Source organism: Alosa sapidissima, chromosome 7, assembly GCF_018492685.1.
Source record: "Alosa sapidissima isolate fAloSap1 chromosome 7, fAloSap1.pri, whole genome shotgun sequence".
In the NCBI taxonomy this organism is placed as follows: domain Eukaryota; kingdom Metazoa; phylum Chordata; class Actinopteri; order Clupeiformes; family Clupeidae; genus Alosa; species Alosa sapidissima.
This window is the reverse complement of record NC_055963.1, coordinates 37,655,300-37,675,175: the sequence shown is the minus strand read 5'-3', so window position 1 is coordinate 37,675,175 and position 19,876 is coordinate 37,655,300. Positions and strand designations below refer to the sequence as shown.

The 19,876-nt window shown below is 39.6% G+C and overlaps 1 protein-coding gene across 1 annotated transcript in view; it reads right to left on the bottom strand.

Moving 5' to 3' along the window:
• tamalin (trafficking regulator and scaffold protein tamalin) overlaps nucleotides 1-13,133 on the bottom strand; it is a 42,371-nt gene extending 29,238 nt beyond the window's left edge. Inside the window, exons 1-2 of the mRNA XM_042098264.1 lie at nucleotides 12,292-13,133; nucleotides 94-131 (exon numbers count right to left, since the gene is read on the bottom strand). Coding sequence (XP_041954198.1) covers nucleotides 94-131; nucleotides 12,292-12,351 — 98 coding nt within the window. The 5' untranslated portion in view covers nucleotides 12,352-13,133. The remainder of the gene's footprint in view (nucleotides 1-93; nucleotides 132-12,291) is intronic.
• Between the last annotated feature and the right edge of the window lie 6,743 nt (nucleotides 13,134-19,876).

Here is a 19,876-nt window from a genome sequence, read left to right as displayed (position 1 = left end):
TGTCTAATGAGCACAATGGTTGAAAATGGTCTTTTTCTGAGTCATTTGATCAGATTTTATTCACATGATAGAATAAAAATAACAGAAACTGACCTGATTAGTTCTGATGACTGTGTCAGAGGTCTCCATTTCTGAAAGGGAAATGTTTAAAATATATTGAGAGATATTAAGAGAAAAGACTAAGGGCCAGATGTACTAACGCTTTTGCACCCACTTCACGTATTTGTTTCGCAATGTGCGTGTAAAATCATTGCGAGGTATGTACAAACAGGCTGCAATGATGTAAAAGCGCAAACTGCCCGTCGCGGGAGCTGAAAAGTGGCAGATTGCGTTTTTCATGCCATGCATATGCATTAATGGGAGGATCCAGGGGAAAGTGGGAGTTTAGCGTAAAAAGATGGGAGGGGAAGAGTAAAGAGCGCCTAATTATGTATTCCGCGGTATGTACAAAGACTGCTCCTGAAAGCGCACATCTATTCTGCACCTAAATACTTCCGCCTTGTAAAAGCAGGTGTCAATCCAAATTGCAGTTCAATGCGTCAATAAGAGAACCTTTCAAAGACAACAGAATCGGGTCATTCCACGTCAATTGAACCAGGGCCCACGCACTTAGGTCTCAAAAAATTCTGAAAAAATTACCAGGTGTACCTATGTTACCCAGGAGACACACTGTAAAATTACTCTTATGTGAGATCAATACTTTCCAAGATACAGCAAGTTTTACAGGGGGAGGGGGGTGTCGATTTTGTTCGGCCTCTTTTTTTTTCAAAGTTCACAAGCCCCCAGCGCAAGAACTAAACCATGTAGGAGGCTCATATTTTGCATTCTGGTACATAAATAGGAATAGTATGTAGCAAAATCGTCACGTTTGGTCTGGATAATCCTGCATGGTCATAGCTGTCCCTCAAAGTTGATACAAATGTTATTGGAGTTTTTGGCTGGGCTCTGTTCAGGCCTTCAGAAGACATATTTGTACTGAACATAGACTCTTGATTTATTTTCCTTACTGAGATAAGTAGAAACACTCTCACAAAAAGCAATGAACAGAAAATAAATTCCTTCAGGGTCTGAACAGGAAACCTTACAAGTCTGAAAAATCATTTTGGTTCTCATCCCCATTGACATCAATATGTTTTGTGTAGAGTTACCACAGTGCCACCTGTAGTTGTATAGAGTAACCTGTGGTAGCTCTATACAAAACATATTGATCTCAATGGTGCATTTTGCCCATGTTCAGGGTGGAAAGTGAAAAAGAAAGATTTGCATAAGACAAGTCAAATTGGTGTTTTTAAAAAGAAAGGCTCATGGAGAATAAAGAAAAAAATATAAAAAAAATCTTTGCATATTCCCACAAGGTGTTTGGGAGCTCTGAAAATGATAACCAAAATGATTTTTCAGACTTGTGAGGTCTGCTGTTCAGACCCTGAAGGGATTTATTTTCTGTTCATTGCTTTTTGTGAGAGTGTTTCTACTTATCTCAGTAAGGAAAATAAATCAAGAGCCTATGTTGAGTACAAATACGTCTTCTGAAGGCCTAAACAGAGCCCAGCCAAAAACTCCAATAAAATTTTGATCAACTTTGAGGGACAACTATGACCATGCAGGATCATCCAGACCAAGCGTGACGATTTTGCTACATACTATTCTTATTTATGTACCAGCAAGCAAAATTTGAGCCTCCTACATGGTTTAGTTATTGCGCTGTGGGCTTGTGAACTTTGACAAAAAAAAGAGGCCGACCAAAATCGACACCCCCCTCCCCCTCTATACAATATCTCCTTGATTGTTTACATCTTATCATGAATGGTATTATTGCATGATCGCTAAACGTTTGATTCTTTTTAATGTTGTCATCAGTTAACTTCATTCAACTGCGCTTGTATGTAGGCGCTGCCATTCAGTTGTGGACGTTCGTATTGCGTTTATGGGCAGAGAAAGGCGCAGTTTACACTAAGGATTGATCGATTGATAAATATGACGGAAACTTGGGTCTGACAGCGTTCGCAATCTGCGGTGTGTCTATGACGCTGATAACGCTACGTTCGCAAATGTACGTACATCTGGCCCTAGGTAACTAGCCTACATATAAACCATGCCATGTTTTCATGAAGGTTAAAAAAAAGTTGAAGTGTGAAATATTATGATTATAGTGATGATAATTTCATAGAGCAAATAAAAATAAATTTCAAAACAAGATCCTTGCTTTCTCTAGCCTATGTTTCCTAGACACATTTGAGTTCAGTTTAACATCAATGTAGATTTTGACCATTGTCTTATATTTCTGAATTTCATCTGCTAAGAAAGCTTTCAGCTTTCCTCTTGTCTCAAACCAAGACCAACTCAAGATCTTAAAATACTCTTTTGCTGTTCTTTAGCTCCTTATTTCTCTTAGAGGAGGTTTAAGAGAGACGGGGCAGAATTCAGCAATTCATTCTGAATCAACTGATTAATTTCTGTGAAACCAAGATAAGTAGTGAGCAGCATCTTTTTAAAAAATGTGTGAGGCTCTGTCATACAGAACATATACCCACTGTTGAATATTCCATGTACAATAATTGTGGAAGTTTATATCACCTCTGTCATTGGGTCATAATTATCAACCAACAATCAATCAATTATTGCTGATAGTTGAGACTCATTAATGAATGTCATTTCCTCACTGAGTCTTGATTAGGAGCAAACACCTAGAAAATCCCATACTGAAATCTATCCATACCTGGTTTAACTGTCATAAACCATAGAGACCACAGATAATGACTACCGCTCTGACATCAACGGTTATGAAGAAGCTTGTGAAGAATTTAATTCGCTCATCCCTGCCAAGTTCTTCAACCCCCTCCAATTTGCCTATTGAGCCAACAGGAGCCTTCAGCATACCTGACCACCTTGGAGGGAGGGAAGGGGAATTATGTGTGAATGCTGTTAATTGATTATATTTCAGCATTCAATACCATAGGCCCTCTCACTTTGGTCACAAAGATGAGGACTCTGTGATTGAACTCCTCACTGTGCAAATGGATACTCAGCTTTCTCACCAACCGATCACAGGTGGTCAGAGTGGGCAGTCTGGCATCTGGCACATTAACCATCAGCTGTGACCCCCAAGGCTGTTTTAAGCACCCTGCTGTACAACATCTATACTCATGACTGCAGAGCCAGCAGCAGTCATTCCGCCATCATGACATTTGCAGATGACACAGTAGTGGTGGGTCTGATAATCAACAGCAATCAACAGGCCTGCCTGAATCAGGTGGAGGATGTAGCAGTGGTACCAGTTCAACAATCTACACAGGCAAAAAACTGTACTTCCTACGTCAGCTGATTGAACAAATTCAAAAAGTCATCCATCTTGAAGGCCTTTTACTCTTCCGCAGTGGAGAGTGTTCTAACAGGTAGCATAATCACTTGGTATGGGAACTGTACAGACTGTGACTGCAGTGCCCTACAGAGAGTTGTAAGATCTGCTGAATGCTAGCCTGACGAGCCAGACCCATATTAAAATGTAGGGTCTGGGCACTCACCGTTCGCAGTGCTCAGTCCGAGGGGCAGGATAATCAGTTGTCTTTCAAATTCCCTCTGCACGCAATAGGACAGCGGCAGCGCTAAGAGTCCCATGCGTTTCCCACCAGCGGAGCTAGTTGGCTAGTTCAAACGTTTGCCAACTTAATAAAAGCTTAACTCGTGTCACACTGTTCGCCAACAGCAACATCCATCTTATTTGTTTTCAAGTAGCAGGGAATTCAAGCCAAACCGTTGCAACTCTGCCATCAATCATTATGTTAAAGGAGAATTCCGGTGTGATATTGACCTAAAGTGTATCGAAACATGATACCGAGTGTGAACGTATGTCTCATAGCCCATCTCGGCTTGTCCCCTGCAAAAATAATTCAGTGGAAATGCATGGATTCCAGTTGCTGCTACTGGAAGAAACTGGAATCCATGCATTTCCACTGAATTATTTTTGGAATCTGATCCCTTATCATACCTGTTCATTCTTACTCGTTGCTCGACTTATCGTGACTAAATTCAAGATGGCTGCAAACGTTAAACTTCGTGAAGATACTGTCTGTATAAATCGTCTTGTAAGTAAACTACCAGTGCTTTTTCAAAGTTCTCAATGTCTCGTTTTAAATGTCAGGGCCCTAGGAAGTCTACCAATGAAGTGTGGAGATACATTGAGCCTCGTAAATGGGTGTAAAACAGTGATTTATTTGCATGGCTAGCCCGATGCCGAAGCACCACTACTGAAAAAGTTGTTGGTAGCATCGGCTAACTAGCGCCAGATTTTGGAGTGCAGGGGACAAGTCGAGATGGGCTATGAGACATACGTTCACACTCGGTATCATGTTTCAATACACTTTAGGTCAATATCACACCGGAATTCTCCTTTAAGCCCACCTAACTCTATACACGATTTCATTGGCCTGATTGAGTTTCGATTTCTGGAGCTCACAAGCCAACTGAGAGTTGCTAGATTTCTAGGCTAGCTGAATGCACCATCAGAGCACCTTTCCCTACCTTCAAGGATATCTATACCAGAAGAGTACAAGGTATAGAACAAGTGCTCAAAATATTTTAAAGGACATTTCACACCCTGACCATGGACTGTTTAAACCACAGGTCAGGCAGAGGCCTCTGTTCCCACATGGTTAAAACAGAAAGACCTTCCGCATCCTGAACTAACTTAAAATTACATTACATGGACTTGCCATACTGCACTTACACACACTGGACTTTTTATCCCCTCCTCTCTCAATCTATTAAATTCTTTCTAAATTCTTTGTATTCTCTCTGTGCAGGAAAGTTAAGCAGCTAAATGCCATTTCACTATGTTTTACAACAGGCTGTGTGTAAGTCTCTATGTATGTGACAATCCTCTCAATCATTGAAAAGGCAACCATAAAGTGTCCTTTGTGTTGAGCCTGTTGGGAATGTCTACTATCATTTGCAGAGTTGTTCAAGACTGCATTCAATGGTTCATTTATATATAAAGTCTAATTGTGTGATCCTACACTACATATGTTACTCTAACACAAGGCCTTATTGTAGTACATTGTGCCCTGTGCCCTTGTGGGAGGTTGAAACACTGAGGAAAGAAATGACTGTGTCGCTTCCAAACAAGGGCAGAGCAGTGCACAGCTTCAAGATGGCCAGCTCCTAGACTCTCTAGTCACACGGTACACACACAGCTGCTTGTCTGTAATGGGAGTGAAGCCAAGATGCTTTGGAGAGACAGACATCCATTTGGTGCCTACATGCCATGCCCACACATTCATGATTAGCATAGTACAAATAGTCAACATTAGAGTACCTCAAACAAGTTTAGAGTGCTTATTAAGACTACAGTAGGTGCCAATTATATCAATCTTTGTATAAAACCTGATGTAGGAACATGTGTACGCACATTCCTATGATGTAGGTCTGTGTTTAAAGTCAAAACAGGATGAAATATGGTGCATGAATGAATACATGGATAATGGATATTCTTACTGAGCTCACACACTTCTCTGTTTTGCAATTTGCACATTTATAAGTGTATTGGAGTCTCAAACCACACCACATTTCTGCAGAAATGTTGTCATTGCCCAACAGCAGCAGAGGATCCCTTTTTACAATATGAATAAAAGCAATTATAGCTGCAAATATAGCTATAATTTTTTCAGAGAACTCCAGTCTAAAAACAACCCAAGGTCCATGTTTGGATGGTAACGAGTGTACATTTTATTTCTGATATCAAGAGGCTTCATTTATAAAAAGGTTGCATAGACACCACATTTCACTTGATCTTAGACAATTTTTCAACTGATTGTATGTACAAAAAACGTGTGTATGCCATTCTTTCAGACTTTATAAATCACCAATGATCATAAAATTGTCCACAACCGAATGGTTTTATGTCTCCGCCTTGTAAACACACGTTCATTAATATAATTGGAATCAATATCCTAACAAAACTGTACCTAAAAAAAAATATTACAAACAATATTTGTTGTAGGTCAATAACTTATTTACTTTTCAAAGCAGCGCTTACTGGAAAGAGATCTTGTGTGTCCATGCGACTGGCTTGTTTTCACTCCTGCTTGCAGTTTTGTGAAGTATCAAAACTATTTTCCAAGTGTTATGAAGCCCAGATCCTCCCCAATACAACACTGATATGCTACCAAACAAACAAAGGGAAAACAAAGCTAATATGCCTGCCTGCCTGCATAGGTTATGGCTATTTTAGCATCTGGACTCTTTCTCTATGGGGAAATATTGTTTAAATATATGCAGAATTTATTTTGCCATTATTTCCCTAAAATACTCAAAGTCTTCCCTGATAAAGGCATTGCTAGTAGGGCGGCTAAGAGCAGTTTTTTAGTGGAATCGTGCAAATAGTGATACAAGCACCAAATTTGGCACAGTTGTTCTCTACGGCATACTAAAACAATTTGTCTGATTTGCCACTGGAAAATCCAAGATGGCAGCCCAGTTTTCAAAAATGAGGTACTGTTGGAATCCTTGGATCCTCCACTGTCTGTTACCGTTGGTGAAATTGAGCCAGTACATGCATGTCTATGAGGAAAACCATCTTTAAATATGGCCGCCATCTTGAATTTTTGAGTGGAAAATCGGGTAATTTTAAGTATGTCCTAGAGAACAACTGTGCCAAATTTAGTGCTTGTATTTGTATGATTTTTGTATGATTTTTCTATTATCTGCCTAGCTATACCGAGGCTGTCAGAACAGATGTGTGGGCATCTGATGAAAACAATTTTTCTCATCTTGAAAGTTGAATTTACTCAATGGAAACGGTAAGTTAGTCATCTTTTTGTCTGACATTAAAAACATCTGTCTGACATTAAACTATCGTTAGGCTGCAAATATTCAAATGTGCAGTTTGAAAAGGCTTATGGGATGAGTAGTTCATTCGTTTTGAAATGAAATACAGTCTTGTACCTTTGCCTTTTTTTCGTTTTTTGTTAAGTTTTTTTGCCAGCATGGGCTGTCCACAGAGATTGCATTTTTTTTACAGTGTATTCAGGACACAGACAGCTAGCAGTTGGTTCTGTTGGTGCTGTTTGCGGTAAGTGACATCAAATGATTTAGCCTAAAAAACGAAAAACGTGTGACATCGCTTAGAGTACCTTTAACTGATTTATCTGAAACTTGGTAGGTATAACATATTGGAAATTATTATTGTGATGATAATCACGTGTAATTCAGATGCCTAGCATAGGGCCACCATCTGGCCAAGCATGAAATGTGCCAGTAAAAAAAAGAGACTTTTAGTCAACGAAAACCTGACTAACAAAAATTATATTTGAATGACTATATATGACAAAGACTAAAAAGGACATTTCGTCACAAGACTAAGACTAAATTTAAAATAGGTGACAAAATTAACACTAACACACACACACACACACACACAATACAACTGACCTGCCTGTACATTGCATATGTGTGCAAGATCTGCACACATACACATGCATGCACACACACACACATGCACCTCACGCATGCACACACACACACAAACACAGAGAAAGAGAGAGAGACACACACACACCGTGAGAGACACACACAGACAGACACAGGCTTGACCGGGGGTGTGGCCCAGGGACTCACTAGTGCCCTTTATGTCACAGAGTGTCATGCTTAGCATGTAGTTTAAGCTACACACACCATATTTGGTAGGTGTATGTAAGTCCCCAAGACAAACAAGTTTTTTAAACTCACACACACACACACAGAGAGACACACCATTAATAGAAAGATAATGATATTGATATATTAGGCTACTGTGTATTTCACACCGCACACAGAGAGCCAGACCCACATACAGTACACAGAGACACACACACACAGAAAGAAAGAGATAGCGAGACACACACACGCAGAGACACACAAACACACACAGAGAGAGTGATAAAAAGAGAGACACACACACACACACACACAGAGACGCACACAGACACACACAGAGACACAGAGAGAAGCACACACACAGACAGACATACACACACACACACACACACAAACACCATAGTCAGACTCACACACGCACATACACAGAGAAACACACACACCACACAGAGAGACACAAACTATACAGACAGAAACAGACACACACACACACAGACACACATTGATATATTAGGCTACTGTGTATTTTACTAAATCTACGTAGGAAAAGGCCAAACAAATAAGATTAATATTTCAGCACAGCATTTGAGGCAACAAGGTAGTCATTGCGTGGAGTCAATGCAGAAGCATGAAACAGCCTTAAGGCAAACATGAAGAGGGATCATGCCACCCCTTCCGCACCATACCATGTCCAGTAGAATAAAAACAACTTTCTAGGATCACTTCTCAACCGTTGCAAATTAGATCACAAAACGTTTGTGGTAAATTGGTCACTTCCAGATGCATCATCGTAGCCTATGTAATTGTAGTGTATTGCCACCTACTGAATGACATCACAGTAAAATGTAACATAACAGAAAGTAATCTGAATGAACATCCTGAAACTTCTTAGGTTAATAGATATTATGATCATCATAATATCTAGACACTCAATCTGAGTTTAGCCTACACACGCTGTTGACTGACCGCCTGAGGACTTACGGTGCCTCTGGAGTTATGGCTTCTAACAAGCATCCGCGTCTTTTCTCATTAGATGAGATAGTATTGATGTGCATCCACCATGTTTTGATGTCAGTGACGATCATATTGATGTAAGAAAATGACAAAATAAAAATATGAAAGTGTAATATATTTAACGTTAGCATCCTCCCGTTTGTCATGACTAAGTATTCGTATGTGAAAGTCAGTTTGAGTTTAGCTAGTGTAACGGATGCCAGATAGCTTAGCTGTGCATGTGAAACATTAGTAAACCTCACTCCCCGACGCCTCAAGAGTGCTGCTGGCATGCGAGCCAGTAGCCTGGGCTATTGGCTCAACTGTCAGCACGCTCGCCTCCCGATCCGAGGTGCTGCTGTTCGCAGGTTCGAGTCCGGGCGTGTGCAGGGCTGAATTGCGCAGGTTCAACACAACGCAGGTTACATTAGCACCAGCAAAATATAGGCATAATTCAGTGATGGGTCATAGCCCAATTAACCATAAAGTTTATGATAAACCCATGCCAGGTTTATTTGCAGTTATATCTTAACACACACATAACATTACCATTAGCCTACTCCTTTCTGGCATGTTCAGTAAAGCTAACATTATCGTTATCCCACTTACAGATAGTTATTGCAAACTACTATTGTATCTGTTCTCTCTCAATGAGTTTTTATGTTGACTAATAACCAAAGCGGGAACCACCATTGTGTTTTCTGCTTATGGATGTCAGGTGTATTGTAAAATGTATTTGTATACAAGTAGGCTAATGTCCCTTCATCTCATTTGTGATTACAAAAAATAGCCTGCTAATTTGCTACCTTCACTGAAGTAACGTTAGTCTAAGACTCGTAATGTTAGCCGAGGATAGGTTGAAGGTTAGTGAATGAGTGCAACAGGTTCATTATCATCAACTGATCAAGTTTAGATAAATTATATAACATGACAATGTGCATGTAAAACAAAACGTAAATCCATGTCAGGTTTAACAGTCCCTGTTCTTGGTGGCATACTTAGTCAAATGAGTCACGGTTTCATGCGCTATGCTTCTGCCCTCAGTTAGTTCATATCCTCATCATTCTTTAGCTGTAAGGCCCAACTGTCTAGCTAAATCCCAAATAAGTGCAAGATATGCCTGTCTATTTCAGTTAAATCAGTACTCATATAGTATCTTGTTTCCCAGCTTCTACAGTAATACATACCCATGTGAACCATATTTATAACTTTTTGTTAGTGAAAGACTGTAGACTGTAGAAGAGACTGTAAGTGAGTAGGCCTGTGGCCGTCTATGGGAAACAAGAATATATAATTCTTAATGGATCATATATCATTTGAAAGAGCTGAAAGAAACTTACAATTGACACTTTTCATTAGATTTTTAGTTATTCTTGGTTATTTGAAATGTTTCTCAAATTGCCCTTTTCTCTTAGAAAACCCAGGAATCTAGGGCATTGTAGAATTCCACTGGGGTCTAGAGGGTTAATCGATTGATCTGAAACTTTATAAAATATTGGATATCATTATTGTGATGATATTCACATGTGTAATTCCCTGCCTAGCAAATCACCAACATCTGGCCAAGCAGGAACTGTGCGTCAGAAATGTTCTATGCTTTGAATGAATGGTCCGAAACTTCTCAGGTTAATAAATATTATGATTATGATGACATCCAGGCGCCACCACCTGGCCAAGCAAGAAAATGTGCCAGAAATCACATACCGTAAAACTCCAAATAATAGCCCGGACTTTTGTTTTCCCAAATCGCCAAACTGTACCGCCTAGTATTAGGGACAGACCTTTAATTCCCTTTACACAAAATTAAAAATTCTTCTGCAAAGATGGAAAATATTATCGAATTAATTATTTCAAACACACTGAATGTCTACCCATATGACTAGGCTATCCGATGACAACTACGGACCATCATTCATTTATTGTTGAGATGTTATTCATTGAGTGAGATAAGATCCAAATAGCGGATATAGCCAGAACAAATTAAACACATTTTAATCAAACGTAAGAAATCATATCACACTGAAAGCTCATATTTTGTCACTAGCAACCTAGCCTATCTGTCCTCTGTCAAAATACAGTTGCATTATCAGCCCTGACCAAAACCGTTCAGGAATTATTTATGCAAAAGTGGAACGTGCATAATGTTTCATTCTCCCTCCTTTTTATCATGCTGTCTCACAAATGAGACAGCATGAGAAAGCATGAACCATATCGTTTCTCCCATATTTTATTTGGCAAATTTGACAACAGTCAGCTTACATTTCAGATCATAGCCTACTTCTTTCTCTTTATCGCCATGGCGGTACGCATTTAGAATAAAAAATGTTTGTGAACCCTTTTTTTGTTGCCAGCATAAACACAAGCTTACCCTTGGCCTATCCGCAAATTTGAAACTAAAGGGATGAATTGAACGGTGACGAAGTCAGACATATAGGCATAGTTCATATTGAAAAAAGTTATTCCCCACAGAAAAAAGCTTTTCCCCACCGCAGTCTTTTAACGCCATCTAATCATAACGTTAGCGTGCGCACTGCGTAGTCTGATCCATACTGGCTTAAGCCCAATTCACACTAAAGATTTGCGACGAGATGCGCTGCAACATTCTATAAACCAGCAACTTGATGCAACATTCTAAAACCTTGCAACTGTGACTAGACATGGTGAATGCTTTGCGACGGCTTGCAACAACGTGTAACATCTAATTCACACTGCTGCAACTCCTTTCTGCAACGGTTTCGCCTCATTGCGAATCTTTGGTGTGAATTGGGCTTTAAACAGATGATCTGGCGGGTTTAGAAGATTAAATACAACCCGAAACTAAAAAACAGACCAGGCCTCTATTTGAGACCGGCCTCCCAACCCTGTAGCCACACCAGGCGTTTAAAAGAGACAGGTGTCTTGGGACTCGGCTATTATTTGAAGTTTTACGGTATGTACATTTCTCAAACACACTACATGTCAGTTGGATTCCGAAATTTCACAGGTCGCGGACGGCAGGTGCTCGGGTCCACCATTGACGCTTGCAGCTATATTTGTAGCCTATGTAATTTCCTAAATACAATTAAAATAACACGCGACCCGTCAGAAAGCCTGTTTTCTGGGATAAAATTTTTAAAAATATCAGTTGGCCTAGCATAGCCTAGGCCTATACGTTAGATCAGTGGTTATTGGTCTGGGACCCACAATTTCCCATGTTCATGTAGGCCTAGTCGCAACACATATAGGCCCTATATATTTTTTAGCGTTCAAGCCAACGGATACCATGAACTAGCCTACATGGTAAGACACGCAAAATACCAGGTAGGCCTACTTGTTTGGTACGTGGTGATGTTTGTCATTATATTTGTGAACCCACTTTTGGGTCCCGACCCACCATTTAAGACAATGCGTTAAATTATGGCGAAAAGGTATTCGCTAGCTAAATAAACTAGGTGGACAGGATTAACACGTATGTGATATGATTTGTCCTATTTGATCATTAGGCTACACAACAAAAACAATGACAAGTTCACGAACTTGACAAGTTTTGGAAAAATATCCATATTCCAATATGAATCCAATATTCAATTTCAATTTGTGAGTGAAACGAGCTTACAGCTGTAAAGAACTCTTATCTTAATGTAGGCCCAGCCTAGGTCTACAATATTTCAAAAGAGCAGGGAAACTTACATTTCGAATACGTCTCGGCAAGGTGCCCCCCGAATATGCAAGCGTCTCGTAGGAATACATGTCAGTCGACTTAGAAACAAATGTTACAAATCTAAAATTATTGTAGTCCTACGACTGGGAAGGAAATATTTCTCTGTCACTGTCTTCAAAAGTTTCACTCTGGGTGTTCATTGGAATTCAATTGTCCAGTCTCCGGAAAGTCTTCTTTTTATATCTATCGTCTATAACTGTGAATAATATTAAGTTAGGCCTACATCAAGGAGATTCAGCCTCTGTGCCCTGTGGATTTTTTCGGATAAAAGTTCGTGCCATCAGCTTGGAGAATGTTATTGTATCCTCGACGTGCCACCAGTGTCCTGCCGATTCTTGCAGCGGAAATTGCTCGGAGGTGGGGCTGCAGTCACAAGGCGACAGGATTAGCTGTTTGTTACACAGGAGAAACTTCACAGGATTAGACAAAGTTGGCTTTGTGTAGGACATCCATAATGTAATTTTAAAGGAAATGTCAGTAGGGAATGATGTTGACTGCCTGTTTGCTTGCCTTGCATAAGTTCTTCAATTAGCTTAGGGTTGCCACATGCACTGGATTTCCCGGGATTGTTCTCTTTTTTGAGTGACTGTCCCGGATAATTAATGGTATTTCCCGGATCACGAATTGTCCCGGTTTTTGGTGAAAATTAACTTCTGATTAAAATTTCTGCTAGTTTCAAACGGTTTTGTTCTTGGTTGTGTTTATCGCTGATCAAATCCCGTGTACGCTACACAAAGGCATGCTTTTTGTTGATTGGCAGCAACAATAGAGTTTACATTATTACCTCGCAAACTGCCGCGCAACCACAGACCCAAATCCCACTTGTAGTTACGCGCCTGTCCTCCTAGTTGCTCTGTAGGCTAATATAGAAAGGGACGGCAGCAAAGCGAGTGTGTGTGTCCGCGTCAACGAGTGCATCAGGGCAAATATAGGTAAGAAACTATAGGACATGTTTCAACATTGTAGGCCTATTCACCACGCGCATCACGCACAAGGGCACCAAAGGACAGAGGGGGTACCAAAATGTAGCCAATAGCTTTAACGGCTTCTCTCTCTTTGAGAATGTTTACGATGTCAAAATGAGCCAACTTCGTGTTATATGTAAGGATAATCATGCAGCAACATCTAACTTGAACGTTACTTAGGCCTACTCTAATTAATTAGGAAACATTTCTTACATATGGTTCCTTTAAGGCTTTAGCAACACAAAATTGAAGATTGAAACATAAAATAAGATTGCACAAAATTGTTTAACATAACATAAGACTGAACAATATTTTAAACAATTTCATAAATTGTGCTGTAAATGGAGTTAATAAGTGCAGAATCACATCATTCCCATGTCTCCCAGCCCACTCGGTAATTCATGCGCCACAAAATAGTCAGGGGGAATTCTGAAAAGGGCTTCCGTTAAGACTTTTGCGGACATGTTTTGGTACAAGCTTTCACCCTATTTTTTTTAGGTAGAAGACATCCATAGGTAAAATATTAGGGTGGTTGTCAAGCAGAATTTTTTTTTGTGTGACTTGTACAATCAATTTCAGGCCATTTTTTTGGTTTCCTGCTCAACCGACATGCCAACAATAAATGTTGAATCTCCACAACCACAAGGACCATATTCATAAAGAAGGTATCAAATGAAAACTAGGGCTGTCTGCAGAATGGACAATTATTGTACAGTGTGAGAGACAACAGAACTACAACATGAAAAAAACAATCTCCGCCTAAAGAGAACCAGTTTTCAAAGTGAATATCAGCTTGTAGGGAGAGACAGTGAAATACTGCATAAGTTATAATTCTTTAATGTCAAGGCGGAAATGTAGAACTTTAGATGGTGGTCTATGGTGCTATTTGACTTCATTAATGTACCATGTTGTAACACAAATTATATGTAATTAACATATCACTATAGTTCTTAATTCCATCCTAACATAACTGCTCTCTCACTTCTTTAGGGTTAGGGGTAAGTAACTAGTTAGTAGTAATAACTATATAATAGTCAAAAGGCAAAGGTATGTTTTTCCCCATCCAAGCAGTGACACTCAGGTAGGCAGCCAACAGAAGGCACCCAGGGACCATGTCCAGATGCTCAGTCTAGGTCCTGGTCAGGGACACAAAAGCTGGATGGTCCCCGTACTGTATAACCCAGAACACAAATATAACAACACATTTTGATTACTCTAAACAGGACAGCTTCGGCACAGATAAGACTGCTGCACCCCTGTATCATGCCTAAATGGCATTTGTATGGTATAGTTTTCATAGACAGGGGTATTTTCTAAGCCTCAAAGATACCAGAAATCCAATATTGCTGTGCAATAAATAAGTAATGAACAAATCCAGATCTTTACTGATGATTGAAATGATGCTATTTTATGTACACAATCATGTTGCCAGTTAAACTAATTGGCTGTAAAATTGTTCTCCATATGTTGTCGTTAGCATTAGTCCAGTTTTTGTATCTACTATCACCCCTTTGAATATATTCTAGATCTGTGTTCATGGCCGAATTGGTACATGGAAAACTTCAGTCCAGCAGAATGATTGTCATGGAGGGTGATGCCACTGTGCAGGGCGTTCTGACAAAAGTCCAAGATGCCATGGGAGCCTTTGACCCCTTGGTCCTGACAAATGGACAGGGGAATGATATACTTGATTCGGAGTGAACCAGAGATTAAAAAAATCTTTGTCTTTGTAGTCTAGATCAGGGGTTCTTAAACTGGCCTGGGTGCCCCTTTCGAAGGTTTGAATATTGTGTTGCTTACATTGGTCCCTCCAAAAAGTACTGGGTCATTTTAATCATAGAAAGTACAACATATTTTTCATATCTGTAAGGATCTGTTCCTGTTTTGTTCTCCCAGTGTAGTGTTTTTGTATTCCATTTTGTCTCCTTTGTTTACCTCCTGTGCCATGTGCTCCTTTTATTATGGCCTCTGACGCAATTTTGTTTGGAGCCACTATGTCAGGAGTAGGGATTGTCTCGGACGCGCAGTAGCTGACTTGTAAACAACTTAAACGTTTATTATGTTCGAAATTCTTCTGTTACATATCAGTCATGACTACAACCACGGTCAAAAAACTGTCCCCTCTACTCCCGCCACCTCATTCCCAATCACCTTCACCCTACCACCTGTATAAGTGATCAGCCAAAGTAGGCGACCATATCTGTGCCCTAATCACCTGTGGCTAGGCAATATCATAAACCACTGTTAATTATACTAACAAAATATGAAATAACATAAAATAGCTTAAATGGCTCCAACACCTGTTTCAACAAAAGAGGCTGGTAGCTCTTGGTTTTAAAGCGTAGATTTTATCCTCGTATCGGGTGGTCTTGGAAAATGGGATCAGTTCATGAGAAGGAAAGCAATCCAGGCACTCCAGGAAAGGTGACTGAGGAAGGTATATTTAAAAAGCCTTTATTTGTTACTGGCTAATCCATAGCATAAAACGCCTACATGTTTGGACCACACTTGGTCTTCATCAGGGCATGAGGACTTAGGTCTCACCCAGAGCCATAGAAAAAGAGAGTTGCGACACTCTTTGAAGTCGGCGCCACACGGTCCGTGGTTCACGTACGCTTCAACAGCTCCAAATAGCTCTTTGGATGTCGTGTTATTTCAATGGGATAGACAGCAGTGAGTGCGTTATTGAACAGGAAACATTACAACAAACCAAAAACGAGTGTTATTACGTGTTAGCATGCTTACATTATAGTGTCAATTACATATTGCGAGTATAATTGGTCTGCAACATCGATCCAAAATATGTTCTTTGGTAGTTCTAACATTGAAGGTTTGTTTCCTTGCTGGACATAAGCTGTTATTGGATTCCTACATTTGCCTGCATCACGCTACAGTACATATACTTTACTTACATTGTCAAAACGTAGGCTATGCATTTTGTATCCTTTTTGTGTGTGGACATTAGATCCAGTGTCCTTTTCAGTTCATTTGGTGAGATGAGATGAAGGTGTCCCCCCCCACACACACACACACACATACACAAATCTACCACACAACTTAAATCATTGTAAGACTAGCAATAAACGTCTATAAAATATATTACATGTGAATAGCATTCAGTAGCCTAACAGCTTAAAGTTTGATCAATGCATTACATCTGTTCAGTTATTTTAGAGAAATAGCATAAAGGTGGCCACCACACAGCCTTGGTAACATTTTAAGACTAGCCATAAACATGTCAAAAACACATATGCTAAATAAGAATCAATAACAACTTAAATGTGAAAAGTTTGATCAATACTGCAAGATAAGACACCCACTGTTTCAATAACACACTTAACAAAATAAGCAATCAACTGTTTCAATATAATACTTATAACTTATATTTCAGCTGGCTGGTGAGACTACAGCATGAAAAGGATGACTGATATACAGGTATGTTGGGTTTTCAATAGAATTTTTATTAAGTTTTTAATGTGTGTTTAAAACAAGAACAGGAACAAATGCAAAAAAGACTGGGAGGAAGGTATGGTGACACTGCAACTGATTTCAGTTTCCAACGTTTGAACAACAACTGTGTGTGAACTACACAAAAGCTCTCCATATACTCTGTACACCTATAAGAGGGACATGTTAAGGAGGATGCAACACATTTGGCTGGAGTCAGGAGTGTTATGGGAGGTGTGGAAGATGCTGGATCAACACATTTCCCTTTGTGTAAGGGCCCCATTGTGTGGACCTCAAACATAAAAAATGATCTTATCTGACCATTCCAGTCATATATCGCACACCCTTCTTGTCCTCTGCATCCTTGGTCCTGGATAAGCAGAACAGGCACAGTGGAGAATGGAGGGAGAGAACAGAGCAGGTAACCCTCAGTGTATACTTGGGACAACACATAAGTAGCAGAAACATAAGCAAGAGGCCATCTCCAGCAAGAGGCCAGCAAGAGTTTTACATACCCATACACAGCCAACCATTTGCAAGGCTGGTTGGGGGTGCCACAAGCCCAAACAAAAACTATAACAATAACAACATGAAGAATGATTTTTTTGGGGATTACTTTCAGAGTGATCTATGCCTATTAACTTGACTACACTTTTCAGTTATCCAAAAAAAGACATTTTGTCCTACTTACAAAGATCACTGACCCTGATCACTGAAAGGCAATGCCCTCTTGTCACGTCAGTCTCTTCCATGCAAACTTCGCTATTTGACAAATTACTTGGCAGACAAAGCAATCAAAATTATTACACCAAGAACACCAACACGAAATGTAAAATTACTGAAAACTAAATGAACTGAAACCTGAAATCGATTATCAGTTGGAGCAAAAACTCCTACTGTAGGCTACTATACAGACGCCACTGTCCCGTTTGGAATAGTGACACAGGACTGGGCTGGCAAGGGACACAAGAGCCACGCGCCAGTAACAACAACAATAACTTATAATAGTCTAGGTTTTGCTCCTACTGCTTCCCCTGAAATTCATAACTGAAATCCCCTCGTTCACGAGTCGTGGACACTAGCCTACTTCATGTCATGTTCAGCCCATGCACGGTTCAGTTCATAACGCCATAAAACTCGCCATCTAGCAAGCTAATCTATATCAGATTTAAAGACAATAATCACATTTATTTGCTCAATTTTTCACTTGAAGAGCGTTAATCACAAACCCATTGATAACCAGCACATCTGAATATAGAGTTACCATGCTGAATGAAATGTATTTTATCAAGATAAAGTTTGTGTTCCCCCTCATAGCATGTCTAACGTTAACTACGACGGAGTATTAGGGCCACACATGAAGGAAAAAAATATTTTTGCCATGACGAGATTAAACTCAACATGATATTTCAACTTTATTCTCGAAATGTCGAGTTTAAAGTCGACATGTCAACATTAAACTCGACATTTCGAGAATAAAGTTGAAATATCATGTTGACTTTAATCTCGACGTGTCGACATTAAACTCAATATTTTGAGAATAAAGTTAGTTTGGAGAGAGAACGACCGCTCGGGACGATTGAAAGGGAGGATGAATGAAACAATGCAACAAGTGCAACAATGATTCAGAGTGTTCGAGTGCAACAATGATTAGACATAGGCCTATATCATGTGGACAAAACATAGAACATATTAACTTACGTTGCTCAGCCAAATACTTTGCTGTTAGGTCCTTATCACAGAGTTACAGGCGATAAATGCGATGGTCAAAAGTAGCCTAAACGTCATAGCGGTTTATTTATTTATTGTAGGCCTATTATTAAAGTGTTGTTCTAAACATTTAGTTGTTGCATCTAAATGTTCAACTTCATGCTTATGCACTAGAGGCATACTAGGCGCTCTCCCCAATCCTAGACTTTCACGTTGCTTGTTTGTAATGGATGCAAAACAGCCCATTGCTGAATGTCTATGGAGGGACGAATGAAGCTGTCCTCCCGACCACCCCATGTAGGCTAGTAGCCTACTTGCACACATATGCACACAAAGTGCATAAATAAAGTGCATGCACACATATTCTCTCACGGGATTAAAATAGTATATATGCTTAGGCTATACCTGTGTTTCTAGCCTCCTATAGGCTACGTATTGCAGGTGAGACATGGAAAAGCAGTTTTAGAAAAATGAGTTTTGCCATGTTATCCTATGGAGAGTGACGCCCGTGGGTCATGAAGGGCAGTTATTTGGATGTGCAGTAGCCTTAACCACGTAAAACAGAGTGAAATAACATTTTGTATAGAAACATTATATCATTGGATACATATATTTTTCTAGCTATTTAGCCTAAACGGCATAGTATTTCCATAACCGCGAGACAGCACTTCACGATGACGGCAATCTATCTGAAATAACACCTATTTGAAGCCCATTTTTCATGTAATATATTGTGTATTAGTGTAGGCTACATATCTTAAACTGTGTAGGCTATGTAAACAGTAGGGCCTATTGCGAGTTTAATGTCAGCATGTCGACTTTAAAGTCGACACGTCGAGATTAAAGTAGATATGATATTTCAACTTTATTCTCGAAATGTCGAGTTTAATGTCGACATGGCGACTTTAAAGTCGACACGTCGAGATTAAAGTCGACATTAAATTTCAACTTTATTCTCGAAATGACTTTAAAGTCAACATGTTGAGTTTAATCTCGCCATGGCAAAAATATTTTTTCTCTTCATGTGTGGCCCTAATACTCCGTCGTAGTTAACACTATGTAGCCTATGTGAATGAGCTGACTAGCTAACATAAGCTAACACAATCAGGTTTAAAAAATATAGCATTATAAACATAATAAAAACCTGTTGAAAACCAACCTATCATCTAAAGTTGCCCTACTACAATAGGCTAACCTATTTTGTCTGTTTTGTCTGAAATTCATTATTGACGTAGGACCATTATCTTTAAGCTAGCCTCTCTCCACATCAAGGTTTGCAGGCTAACTTTTGGCTTTGAAATTTCGGTCAACATTTAAGCTATAAATATCAGCTAAACAAGCAGCACAAAAACTATATATGCCAATTGAAAAAACGTTGTACCTTCGTCTACTTACCACTGACAATATCAGGCAGAAAGCAATGGAAGCGAAT